This window comes from Manacus vitellinus, unplaced genomic scaffold, assembly GCF_001715985.3.
Source record: "Manacus vitellinus isolate BGI_N305 unplaced genomic scaffold, ASM171598v3 scaffold_3_pilon, whole genome shotgun sequence".
In the NCBI taxonomy this organism is placed as follows: Eukaryota; Metazoa; Chordata; class Aves; order Passeriformes; family Pipridae; genus Manacus; species Manacus vitellinus.
The window spans coordinates 5,829,068-5,842,752 of NW_021940535.1; the positions used below are offsets into that span (position 1 = coordinate 5,829,068).

The 13,685-nt window shown below is 38.6% G+C and overlaps 1 protein-coding gene across 5 annotated transcripts in view; it reads right to left on the minus strand.

Annotated features, from left to right (window-relative positions):
• Positions 1-681: 681 nt before the first annotated feature.
• EZH2 (enhancer of zeste 2 polycomb repressive complex 2 subunit) overlaps positions 682-13,685 on the minus strand; it is a 48,969-nt gene continuing 35,965 nt past the window's right edge. For 4 of the 5 annotated variants that reach the window (XM_029961815.1, XM_029961814.1, XM_029961813.1 and 1 more), the window contains exons 10-20: positions 13,218-13,458; positions 12,623-12,792; positions 12,149-12,243; positions 6,338-6,378; positions 5,060-5,185; positions 4,506-4,684; positions 3,532-3,627; positions 2,846-2,927; positions 1,960-2,040; positions 1,759-1,843; positions 682-1,016 (exon numbers count right to left, since the gene is read on the minus strand). In XM_029961815.1, coding sequence (XP_029817675.1) covers positions 956-1,016; positions 1,759-1,843; positions 1,960-2,040; positions 2,846-2,927; positions 3,532-3,627; positions 4,506-4,684; positions 5,060-5,185; positions 6,338-6,378; positions 12,149-12,243; positions 12,623-12,792; positions 13,218-13,458 — 1,257 coding nt within the window. In that variant the 3' untranslated portion in view covers positions 682-955. The remainder of the gene's footprint in view (positions 1,017-1,758; positions 1,844-1,959; positions 2,041-2,845; positions 2,928-3,531; positions 3,628-4,505; positions 4,685-5,059; positions 5,186-6,337; positions 6,379-12,148; positions 12,244-12,622; positions 12,793-13,217; positions 13,459-13,685) is intronic. The other variant, XM_029961816.1, reaches the window with a different exon arrangement.

Here is a 13,685-nt window from a genome sequence, read left to right on the forward strand (position 1 = left end):
GCAGCCCTGTACGAGACCCAAACGGACTAACTGCAATCTAAATAATTTTGGATGAAACTATATATAAAAAAATGAAGAGATGCAGAAGAGAAATGTATATGTAATTACTGTTGCATTCATTATTCAGTTGGTGCTTCAGAGATGCCACAGCTTTGTCTTGAAAGTAGCATTTGTCACAGAACTCACAGCTGTTCTGGTTTTTGTTTGGGGGGGACAACCCTTTTTCCCCTGCATTAAATGCCTCTACTGTTAATGAAGAGACCTCTTGTCTGATGCAACTCGGCAAAAGTGGAGAAAGACTAAAAAAAATGCAGTGCAGCTCTTCCTGTGACAAAAGGTTAGATGTAGGAGCTGAGGATGTAGGATGTTGGGATGTAAAGGTTAATTGTAGGAGTTTCTCAGCTGCAGCCATTACTCTATAGAGAACATGAATGTAGCTGCCATGCCAAGGGAGCACAAAAACTGCAAGACCAAGACTGACTGAGGTGCTGCAGCACCACCCTTAACCTGACTGATGTCTCCTACACTGTTTGAATCTTCACATGAATCTTAAATGTGACCTAAAGTAACAGTATCAAGAGGGGACAAGGGTGGAGCTGCCTTTGCTCAGAAGTTACAAGTTAAATTCACATTGCTTCCTCAACTGGCTGACACAAAATTCCAACTCAGTTCCAGTAAAAATGAAGAAGTTCAAGTATCCTTTATTCAAGGTTGAAAAATGTACCACACCACATTATTGCAAAAGTTCATAGGTACAAAACACTTTGCAGCTGGTGAGAAGGCAATAAAAAGTTGTTTGTTTTTTTTTAAAATTTGTTACTATAAATTACTGTTACAGTACTTTGCAAATACATAATTTCAAATTGCATCATTTTTATTTTTCTAAAATTGCCCACAGTACTAGAAATTCCTGAAGATAAGGCAGCTGTTTGTTTAAAAGAAGAGGTAGCTGGTGTCAAGGGATTTCCATTTCTCTTTCAATGCCCACATACTTAAGGGCATCAGCTTGGCTATATCTGAAATTAAAAAAAAAAGGCAAATAAAAACCAGTATCACTGAACATTTCAGCTTCATTGTTCTGACATGACAGAAGGCACTACAGACTGGAATACTTAGATTTCCCATAGTTTCATCACCAGCTGGGGCCTTTGCTCCTCATTTGAATTTGCAGGTGCAGAACAATGCTGACCACTCAAGGAACTACTTTTAGAGGAGTTTGATTAAGAGGAAACAAAATTCCACTAAAATTCCACACTTTTTTTCACCTTGAATCTCACCAAGCTGAAGGTCATTTTAGCTAGTGGAAAGCAACTGCATTTCTGAAGGTTGACTTGCACTGTATTGGCACTGGACAGCTTAGTTTTCTTCAAGTGGGATGATTTTAGAGGAAAGTAGGAACACATTCTTAGCAAGCACTTCTCTCTAATAACACAATACTTCTTGCCCATTTCTGAGTGATGGGAGAGTCAAGCCCATACTAGTACTAAGGAGCCCTACCAGTTAAAGTCTGTTGTGCAGGTCTGTCCCCATTTGTCACTAAACTTTGCTCTATACAAGCTGCTGTTCCAAGTTTGCTCAATTCAGTCTTACTCTGATATCTGGCTTAAAAATACAATGCAGAGTGTGCATTCTGCTTCTCAGCTGCTGAGACCTGAGGTTGAAGGACCAGGCAGGTGGAGTAATTAACTATGAGCTGAACAGAGATACTGAAAGCTAATCCAGTATGACACAAAGAAATTACAAAATCCATCTACCCACCTGTAGTCAAAGAACAGTTCTTCACCAGTCTGAATGGCTCTTTTAGCAAATATTCCTATTCTGTGATCACCATTAACCATCATAACTGTATAAAAGAAATTTAAGCTTATGTTAGTACAAATACTGATAAAGTGCGCATGCTAAACAAGTATCTCACAACATTTCATACATTGCTGAAAAGCAAGAAAATTTAAAACTTACCTTTTGCATAGCAGTTGGGATTTACTGAATGGTTTGCAAATCTAATTTTGTTGCCCTTGCGTGTTGCATCAACCACAAAATCTAGGGGGGTGGAAAAACAACAAAACCCACAAATGATGGAGAGTCACCTACAAACAAGTTTTTGTGTTTAGTGCCTAGTGTGCTTGGATTTTAACAGCTGGAGAAGATAACTGCACAGCTTCCTACATGGAAGAACTGGCCCATCATCCTACAACAGATGTACCATTCTGCAAGACAAAATATTCCTGCTGCTCCACACTGTGCTTTCCCTTTACCTCTTGCCACAGTGGCACTACCTTAGCTTCTCATTTGAAGCTTCTATACATTTATTCCACAAGGACAAGCTCCATAAATATGCTAAGCAAACACTGACATAAAGCAGAGGATTCTTCCTTCTTTCAACTCTTTTCTGGTATTTTATGCTTGACACTGCAGTCTGTATTTTTATCTGCTAGTGGCAGTAGCCACATAGCACGTATCTGTGTGTGGCTTTCCTTCCCCCCCAACACAATCACCATCATCACTTACTGGTTGATTTAAGTCATAGTAAAATTATTTCAGGCAATACTCGGCAAGCCTTTTAAATTATTTAGTCTACTTAAAGCCTGCATCTAATTTTACTCCATGAAATTCAACTTCTACTCATCTTGTATAGTTACTTGTGTAATAGGCTCCATCACTACATCTAGCTGACTAGCATTTAGGGAAAAAAAATAAAACACTAGCTATCAAAATTGATAGGGAAAGATGTGCAGAAAAAAAATCTCTGTGTTACCTGCTGTCTGCAAAAGAACAGGGCTGAACAAAATGGTGAGCATACATATTTTATTTATGCTGCAAGGGTTGCAAACTAATGCATACATACCATTATTCAAGTTAAACAGAAAGCTGCACATGTATTTGTCATACACTTTTCCTCTTCTGTCTGCCTCATCCTGAGAAATAATCTGAAAAAAATAGTACTTTTATAAAAGAGATGAACTCTTCCCTTTTGTAATATTAGCAGCTTAAGGTCAAAAACCCCAGACATTCTGAAAGACAGGTGAAGGGTATTTTATTCTCTGGGATTGAAAGTATTCCCAAACATAAAGTACTTTAGCAAGCATTCTGCACTAACAAAACATCCACCATTTGCTCTTAGCATAAATAAATCCTTTCAGAGCAGAAGAAAAGCAAGAATTGCTTCTCATCTCAAAATCAAGACTGCATACCTGATTCAGGGTTCTATTGCTACAGAATATAATTTTGTGAAAGCACCTACTGTACGAAATGATTTGGCACAAAATTCCAAGCATGTCTGAACCAAAATTATATCTAAGATAAAAATGACATTCCAGCCTCTCATTTTCACAAGAACCTATTTCAAATTTTTTGTGACATTTCAACCATGTAGCTCCTGGGTTTTGAGTCTCTGACACCAGTGTCTGTGCACTTAGTCAGTCACATCACTCTGTCTAAACATGATACCAGGTTACACACAATCTGCTGGTCCTTGTCAACAGAAAACTTCACCAACTAAGCTCATACATAACGAGCATTCTCCATCCTTACCTCACCACAGTATTCAGAGATGAATTCATTCTTCTGTACAGGATCTTTGATAAAAATTCCCCAGCCTGCCACATCTGAAGGTGCCAATAGTAAGTGCTGTGGGGTAGAAAAAACCAAAAAATTTAGACATGCCTGGCTTAGTTTGAGTTCAGGGGGTTTTTTCCATTTTGTTTTGTATCACTTTATGAAATGTATTTGTTGGGACTCCAGGAGAGTGGACAAACATAGATTCTTCTAGTTATTGAATGCACACTAAAATTACAGCTTGTGGATCAGAAGATGTATGTAAAAGAAAAACAACCTCAAGTATTTGAAAAGCATTAAAAATTTTAGTTTAACCTGGAAATGAGGGTGTTACATAAAAACACATTTACTAAAGACTTCAACCTAGAAAGGTCTGCAGACAAAAGCCTACTACACACTCATTAGCTCAGTACTCGACTGAACTAGTTTGTGAGGTGATGTCCTAGAGGTGATGTTCCAGAGTAGAAATAAACTTTGGTTGATTGATTGATTTACCAGAGCTGAATGAGCTTTTCAAGGTATCTTCAGTATACCTGATACAAGTTTGTGCATTAGAATCAACAACTGGATAGAGAAACAGCCATTCTGTGTCTGAGACAAACTTCCTTATGCTGATCTAGGGAAGGACTGCTGAGGTATCACTTTAAAACAGCAGCCTATTTGCAAATTACAAGTGAAGCCTGAATGGGGGAAAGGAGATAATCCACTGCAGTGCTACACAGAAAACACTAATTGGTACATGACAGAATGTAGACAGAGCTTAACAGCAGCATATAAGCAAGCTAACAAGTGACAGCTACCACCCTTGTCGTTTTGTTTGGTTTGGGGGTTTTGTTTTCTTTTCGCGTTTGACAGCACGAAGGCAAAGAAATTCCATTCTCTGGCTTGAAAACATAAAACCACCTCAGAGCCCAGGTATTAGGCATGTAGTTGTGCAACTATGGTCATACTTTTTTGGATCCTCTCTGAATGCTGCAGTTCTTGCAAGAAACATTTTTGCTGTCCCAGTGGTCAGCTGCTCCACACGTGAGACAGAGGTCAGGATCACACTCACGCACAGCCAGGTAACACGGACACTGCTTGGTGTTGCATTGTGCTTTACAACGGCATCCAGGAAACCGGTTTTGGCCTACAAAGGAATAGATGGAAAAGAGCAGGTATGAAAAAAGTACAACGTAAAATTAAGACCGTGCAGATTATAGCATATCAGAATATTAATATATTAATAATAACACAGCTACTGATATCTGTATAGAATATTCAGAAGTACTGTAAATTCTTTCCTTTCCTGATTTTAGTCTTCCTCAGTTTTAAGTCTGAAGACTTTCTGACTTCATGCAATGGCTAATTATGAGGGCCAAATTAAACTGAACACATGCTCACACTATTTGATACAATTTGCTGCTACTGCAACACCGTCTGCAGTACGGACTGACTGCAGTACCGAGCTAGAGGGTGGGACAGGGAAAGATGTTTATAGATTACTTTTAAATGTTTTACTTACATTCTGAGCTGCACTGACAAAACTTCTCACAGAAGTTTTGAGCAATTACACATGGGCATGAGCTATCACAAGGCTGACGTGGGTGATCACATGGCTGATAGTTGTAAACATGATTCGATGACCCATCTGAATAAAAATAGCAACATTTTGTAAAGCTGTAAGTTGCAAACAAACAATACACAATTTCCCTCACTCTCCAAGGTAGAAATTCCCTTTGAGTCATTTAACTAAGAAAGTCCCAACCATGAATAAAAAAACCAACCCTACAAATGAGTGGGGTTAAAAACCTGAGACACCTAACCAGAACTGTAACATTAGTGAGATGTTCTACACCATTAGCTCCTGCTTTCTAGGGCACTTTATTCTGCCCATTACTCAGCTGCTTTGAGTATTCAAGCTGAAAGCTCTTTACTGTGGAAAACTGAAAAACGAAACTACAATGGTATAATTTCCTGTGAGAATATGTTCTATAACAGGACCGATATTATTCGGCAAAATAAATTTGATCAAATAGTCAAAAGTAATTTTTAATATGGAACAACAGTCAGCTTTCAAGCAGGTTAACACTGGCAACATAATACCTGGCTATTATACCACTGTGCTTTCCCAAGTCAATTTTCCAGTACAGACAATGTTGAAGTCTTCTAGACGAGAAAGGAAATATCAGGGACGAGTCTAGAGCTTTACCTACAGAGCAGCTAGGAAAATTTGGTGGTATATAAATTATATTTGCTGTTAATACTACTGAGCTGGTGTTGGGTTTGCATGAATTTGTAAAAGTGCTCAAGTTAGCAATCAGCAACAAAAAAGGAGAGAGACAAACTGATCAATTATTTATGTTGCTAGAAGTCCCAACTATTCTCAACAGATTTTCAGAGAACTATTTCTAAAATAAGCTTTTTTTTTTTTTACAAAAACCCACAAAAGCAGTTTTTATCGCAGCTCCAATTGCTAATACCATTTTTACCTGTACTTCGATGAGGCCATACTGAAAAGATTGTAAACTCAGCCTCCTTCCCTTTTAATTGAATTATACAGAACTCTTCCAGTTATGTAAACCAGAGTACCTTTTGTCCTACAATATCTGTAATGAGAGCTTACTTTTTTTTCTTATTATTCCTCTATAATCTCTAGCTCCCCACGGAATGTATATAATGGCCTAACATTAAAAATAGGAAAAAAAAAGCCACAAACACAAACCCCCCAAAAGACAAAACCAAAAAAGCAATAGTAGAATCTTAAAAGTTCAGGACATAAATTGAATGGAAAGATGCTAACCCTTTTTCAGCTGTATCTTTCTGCAATGAGCAGCCCACAACCTGCAAAAACACAAAACAAACAAGAAGGTTGACAGGAACTCCTCCTGCAGTGGGCTGGAAAAGGGAGCTGCATCTTGGACCCACACTTAACTTAAGATGGGAAAGCTTCTGGTAACATGAACATCTGCCAACTGCACACAAGTCAGAGGTGACTGCAGCAGAAACACCCTGTCCCAGTCTCTTGGGGTTGACAGGACCAAAGCTCTGCAGGCTGCTTCCCCCCTCCCCACACCATTCCTCTAGTCCCAGAATTGTACAGACAAGCAGTCCCCACCCAGCCCAGGCTAGAGAAATGCTTAAATTCAGATGGCCTTGAAGGAAAACCTGCCAAGAGCAGGTTGCTGGAGCCGCTTCTAGCAGGCAGAAGCGGCAGCAGAAGGAAGGACTCGGAATTGCAGATCTGGAGGGTCATGTCTAAATAGGGGGGTGAAAGTCTGCCAGCTGTTTGATTCACAGGACTCCGCCCCAGCACAGCACTGGTTGTTGTCTACAGATCACAGCCAAGTCCTATCCTTCACCTGATGAGCTCCAAGTATGCAGACAACAGATGATGATGTCTGTCTGGCACAGCCAGAGTGATGTGGCCTCAATATTTTATTTCTGGCCAGACAGACTTTTCCCCGGTTGTTCTGACTGGTGGTACTGCACTAAGCTTTTCCCCTTCTGCTTCAAACTCTATACACCTTTCTCTTATGTCCTTACAGTTTTCCTTCAGTGTCCCCTTTCTCAGTCAGCTTAGCTAAGTACACCTTTGCCAGAAGTGGTGCTTTTCTTGTGTAATGGGTTTTATTGTTTGGATTTGTTGTTTTGTCGGGTTAGGGTTGGGGGTTTTCTTTAAGAACAACATACTTTTGGTTATCATAACATGACTCACTACACTTTAACATTCTTGCAAGTTACAATTACCCCTTTATTTTATATCCATTTCAGATTGCAAGCTCTTTGGTAGGGAATGTCAACTATTCCATAAACAGCATGTCAGACACAATCAAGCATAAACACCTGTCTGGACCTTAGGTACCTAAAAGGAAAACCAGACTTTTGATTTCAATAGCCTTAAAATTAAAGGAGAAATCAATTGGTTTACTTTTTTCTTCACTTCTAGGCATTTTAGTTAGCACTTGTATTTCAGTGAATACACATAATAAAAAAAATAGATTAAGGATTTTCAAAGTTTATACATCTTGGAGTTTCTCAGTATGACATATAGCAACATCAAGACAATATGGGAGAAGCCTCATTCCCTTGCCAAATGATACACTGCCAGCTGCATCAAGCTACCTCACTTTCTCTGCAGATTTACTGAGCAGTCCAGGACACTCATGAACAAAGGTACTCAAAAATCCCTAGCACAGAACACCTAGAAAGCTATTCTGCCTTTTAGTGAATGCAACACTCAAAAGTTTGCACTCTGAAAGAAATATCTCCTGCTGTAACTATTTAAATAGGACTTTTTTAGCTGTTCCTTCTTTCATAAAAGCATATCAGTTTCTACTTCAACCAAATGGTGTGCTGCACCCCCCCACAGCTTCAGATAAATAAGATCCTCTACAAAATTGCCCTCTCAAAGCTTTACTGTTAGATTTAACTCGACAACAAACTTTCTTACAGGTATTTGAAAGGGCCCATGTTAGAAACATGTTAGAAACACACAGAGGCAGACTTGCCTGGGTAACCGAGGTTGAGGGGAAGGAAAAAAACCCCAGGACTATCAGCATTACAGAGCACTGTAATAAATAGATGATATTCCTATTAAGAGTGATTCACCCTAGAAAAAAAGGCTACCAACATATATTACAAGACATTGAATCTTTGCAAGAAGATAGCTGCCATATAATTGAAAGGAGTGCAATTTTAACTTAAATTACTCTAATGCACATCAAACTACTTTCTCTTTTGTCTGTCTGGTATCTGGAAAACGTAACATACCGTATTTTTGAAAAAGTCTTTCAGAGAAACTTGTCTGTCACCCCAAGATAATAAGGACCTACTAGCACACCAAGCTGTTCTAGATGGGTGGCTAGACTTCTTAAAATACCATTTCGTTAGCAATTAGTAGGGTTTTTTCTTTTCCTAGGGTAAAATCCTAATATTTTTCCTATTATTTATCCTAATATTTTAAATGTAAAATGCCACCATCAACAAAGCACTGATGCTAACAACTCAAACCAGAAAGAAAACTACAGATGGCAGTCACGATGGGAAAGGCACCCACTGAGCCACTCTTGTGCAGGAAACTGGAGTCATGGGAGGAGGAGAGCCCTGCAAGAAAGGAGCTGGAGACACACAGTGTCAGCATGAATTGTGGGGAATGACAGAAGACAACATGAAGGTGCCAACACTGACCAGCTTGACAGGAGCTTTGCTTAGCACAAGCAAATAGTACATTCATTGGCTTGTAACTTTCCAAAACTGCCAGGAAGCATTGCAAGTTCCCCTGGTTAGTGCACAGAGCTAGAGCCTGGTACCATACTAAATGTGGAGTAACTTTTCTATCTGCCCTATAATCTGCCATCTCAAACAGAAACAAAAGGCAAGATCTGGTCCCATGCACCAGGAAGCAAAGGCAAGGAAAAGGCAAAGTTGAGAGAGCACTCACAACTTGAAGCTTCATTTAAAAAAAGCAAACTGCAAACTCAAGTGGCAGGTTCCCAAATAAGCCGGTGGATTTGCACATGGTTGCTGACATCTGCAGGATAGCCAGCTTAGAAAACCAGTGTTTCCAGAAGCATCATGAAGCTGTCAAAAATACTGTTCTTCTCTCCCAACAACCTACTAGACTTTGCCAGTGGTTTTAGGAGGCAGCAGTATCAGCTAATCAGGCAGTAAAAATGCATTCTTTGGAAGAAGCTACACTAGCATTTCTTGCTCTGCACAGGGATACTCTGCTATCAGAAAGAGCACTGAAAATTCAAAATACATGCCAATTATGTCAAATATGTAATTGAGTCTTTACAGTGTTTGATTTTCTGGCATCACTCAGACTTCAGTCTCCTAAATCATCTTATCCACAGTCTCCCCGCCACTCCAAGATTCAGCCTTCCAACCAGGTGGCACATAAGAATCTGTGCCAATGCCTCAGCTGCACCTTCTACCTGATAACAGTGAGACTTTAAATCCATACAAAAAGGCATCCTGAACTCTTGGCAGAACTACATCAGCTATTCAAACACATGCAGTGAACAGCAGTCCAGCAGAAAGCAAGGACAGGAGGAGGAAAAGGAGAAAGTGGGGAAAAAAAAGAAAATACTTTCAAATAAAATTTACTAAGTGGCATCTGAATATGGGATGAGAGAGAAGAGGAAAACCAAAATAATCAAAAAACAGCTGAACATGGCCTTACAATCAGTAACAAATTTTTACCAAAATAGAGGAAGTAGTGTTGATTAGTTAAAGCAAATACAATTCAGCTCCCAGCAATGGAAGAAAAACATACATATAGAAGAATGAACGGTACTGAAGTACTGTCCCTCCAGCACACATATATGCTTTTTGGAATTGTCTTGGTTCAGATTTTTTTTATTGGCTTCTATGCAAAGTACTTACTCCTCAGGAAGGCAGAGTTTTCCTAAACTGCCAGGGTAATTTCTGATACATAGGAGAGGCTCTGACACTTCCTGTTTCTCCAAAAAGCAACTACATTAAAAGCCACCTTCTCTCATTAATCAGCCTTATTATGGTCATCTAACAAAAATGACACAGGCAAGTAGGAGAGAATATATTTCACCATCCAAGAGGGGTGTAGTCTTGCCAGCTAGTTGCTCAGCATGCCTATACAGGCACCGTGATGACATGGGAAATAGGCAAGTCTTGTAAGAAAATCTGCTATCAATCAGTTACAAGAGGCCACTAAAGGCAGCCTTCTGCTGCTGCTGTTCTCCTTGGTCAATACTGCTTTTGCTCAAAGGCTATCTGCCACGTGCACACGTGGAAAACCTGCAGATCAGTAAGACCCTTTCAAAGGAAAAGTGCAAAAGTAAAAGAAGGGTCTTCCCAGCTCTAGGACTGGATTTACTCTAAGAGTGAGTAAACTCAACTAAAAGAAAGGTGAAGAACAGAGAAAGACTTCCAGATGTTTGTCCCAATTGCTGGTTGTGTGACATCTTTAGAGTGCTCATATTACAGCAGAATGTAGGTAGGCGAAACTATTTTCCTTTTTTTGAAAGATGACTGCACATAGGAGAACAGAGACAGCTTGACTGCCACATATTCTGGGAAATAAAAAAATGTATTCCCTTCCTTCAAGGAGAGTTAGAAGAATTAAATGGCATTTCAAAACTAAATTGCTACCATAAAAGTTTTTATATTGCCAACTAATAAAACCAAAAAAACATCAAGAAACCCCATGCAATGGTGTGCGCGTTTATTTACTTGGGAAAAAAAAAACTAAACTAAAAAAAGTCTCAAAACTGCTCCAAAAGAATGTCATCCTGGTAACCATAAAATCCATTTCAGCTTCAAAATACATTTGAGCCTTTTAGTTGCTCTTTTTAAATAGAGGTAGTGGCACTATTTTTATAGCAACTTGTATGAATCTGACAGCAAGCTAATTCCCAGCTGCATATTCGAAGCTTGCACCATGGCTAATAACCTAAATTTAAACCGCCAAGCCCACCAAATGCCCAAACACTTGAAAACTGTGCCAAGAGCATTAAAATCAATAGCTTTTGCTGAGAGCAGAATCTCTTCCAGATGCTCACTGAATCTTTTCCTAGCTGACATCGCCAGCCTCTATGCTACAAAGCAGAAACATTCTATTCCACGTCAACAGTATCTCTGAGCCAGTATCAGGAATTTCACTAAGCCTGGAAATAATAAATATGCTTACACAAGCTAAGACAGAAGCAAGAAAAATTGATGGGAGAAGAACTGGAATAACAAACTTCAGGGAATATAGGGAACATTAAAGGGAGACATAGGAAACTATATGGAAAAAAGTGTACTTATTGCTTGCTGAAAGAAATGCTCTAGCTTATTTTCAGTCAGCTTTTTATCTCCTGTGTTCTTATCCCTGGCAATAAAAAAAAGAAAATCCGTGCAGAGTTGCATATTCTGAACCTCAGTATTCTCAAAGAAAAATGCATTTTACTGACAGACAGTAGCCACCAAGTTTAAAATTTCAACAGAAATGGTTTCAGATGGTCTTCGTGGCCCAAGCAAAATGCTTGATTTTGTTCTTCATTGAAGCTTCATTCCAGAAAATAGCTTGTTAGCCTGGTTCTTGCTAGTTGCTAATGAAACTAGGATGCTACAAAGGAAGTGTCTCTTAAAGAAAAAAAAGGCAATCCTACTAGTTTGCTACAATATTTTTCTTACTAACCATCTGAATCTTAATGAAATACACTTTACCATAAAAAATATGAGTTTTAATTTACAAAATTAAATGTATAACCATTACTGAATCCCATTGTAATGCTTCCAAATTTTTATGTTTGTTGCTGCAAACAAAATTATACCACACTATCTTGAATGTTGCAACAAGCTGTGTTTTGACTACTTGCAGCAATACACCTACAAGAATCTGCTAACAAGACTCTGGTTGTTAAAGAGCTTAAAAGGAAGGGAGAGAGAAAGAGAAGTGGAAGGTTATATTTGCCAAGGTGGTAAGACTTTTGTCTGAAACCAAAACACCATTTTGTTTTACTGCTGCAAATTTTGGTTTTGGAAGCAAAAGAAATGTTGCACGACTTTTCCTCCAAAATACTTTCTGTTCTGATCCCCTGTGCTTCCAATTTATTGTTATGCTAAGGTTATTTAGTAACAGATTTACCTGTGTTTCCTTTTCTTCTTTCTGGGAGGAGTATCAACATCTTCAGCAGGGACTGGTGCAATAATACTAGATTCCTTTACTCTAAACTCATACACCTAACAAGAGATACCATAATACATCCACGATAAATCTCTCACTAGTAGAAAGTTGCTCATTTTCTAAGTTAGTATGATTTCCTTCAACCAACAACTTACAGATTATATCCAGTCATAGTCTTTTTTCAATACATTTAAAGCTGATTATTTTTGTCATTTAATAACTGATAGGCTAATTTAAACCTCCTCTAAATTTTATTTAAAAACATTTTTAAAACTAACTTTTATGTATTTGTGGTATGAATTCAGGATCATAGCATTCTTGGGAAAACCAAGAAAATTAATTAATTTTCTCTTCTAGTAATCAATACTGGTATTTCTATACTTCAGTTTTAAAAGTAAAAAGCTATCACCCCTAGCAAGTAGCTTCCTTTCTTACCTGTCTGCACGTTTTGGTCCCAATCAGTCTGGCAATTGCACAGAAGTTGTCATAGTAGGTGCCAATAAGAACTCTAAACATTGAGGCTTCTGCACCACTCCATTCCACATTCTCCGGAGGCTCAATATTTGGCTTCATCTTTATCGGTGTTTGACACCTAGAATTTGCTTCTGTAATAAATAATTGAGAGTAAGGTAATTTCAAAAATTTTACACAGCCCTTAAAAATGTCAAATTGTTAATTGCAGTTAAAAATATCCCAGGTTTTTGTTGTTGTTGTTTCCTAAGCACCACAAAATCCCAATGCTTTTCAGATATCTCTTGCAGAAGCTAACAGTAGCTATTCAATTACATGATCTATACGAAAATTGAGACAATTTGGGCATTTCCTTCCAGGATTTTGATTCATTAAACTCATATTATTACTCTGTCTTTTCATTCAGTCCCATACATTCCAAATACATGTTTTTAGGATTGTGGGGCTCAACTTGTTTTGGTGGGGTTTGTTGTTGTTAGTTTTTTTTGTTTGGTTTGGTTCTGTTTTATCTTCTCAAGCACTGCAGCTCACTGAATAAAGAAGCATTGACCAGCCTCACCAGAGGAACTCGATGTTTCATCTTTCTTTTCTTCTTCTTCTTTATCATTGTTTTCTCCTCCAGTTTCCGTTCCAGCTTCTCGGTCGCTATCCGTGTCTTTTGATTCCAAGACATTTATTGTTGGTGTGCTGGGTCTGCTGGTGTTGTTTGGGAGTCTCCCCCTCCGGCGGCCACCCGGGCGCTTGGGTGGTGTCTTTATACGCTCAGCGGTCAAGGCAGCTGCAAACTCCTTTGCACCTTCCTAAACACAAAACATCACAGTTTTTAGTAAAATAATCAAAAAAGTGTTTTCACCTGTGATCAGGGCTTGGGGAAGGGCACATTCTACTTGTATACTGCATAACTCTGCATTATTCTACAAAATAATCATGTACACAGAAATTCCAGTTAAATGTACTCTAACCATGAACATAAAATACCTTTGATACTACCATGAAAAAAAATCTACATTTACAAAGTCCTCATGTC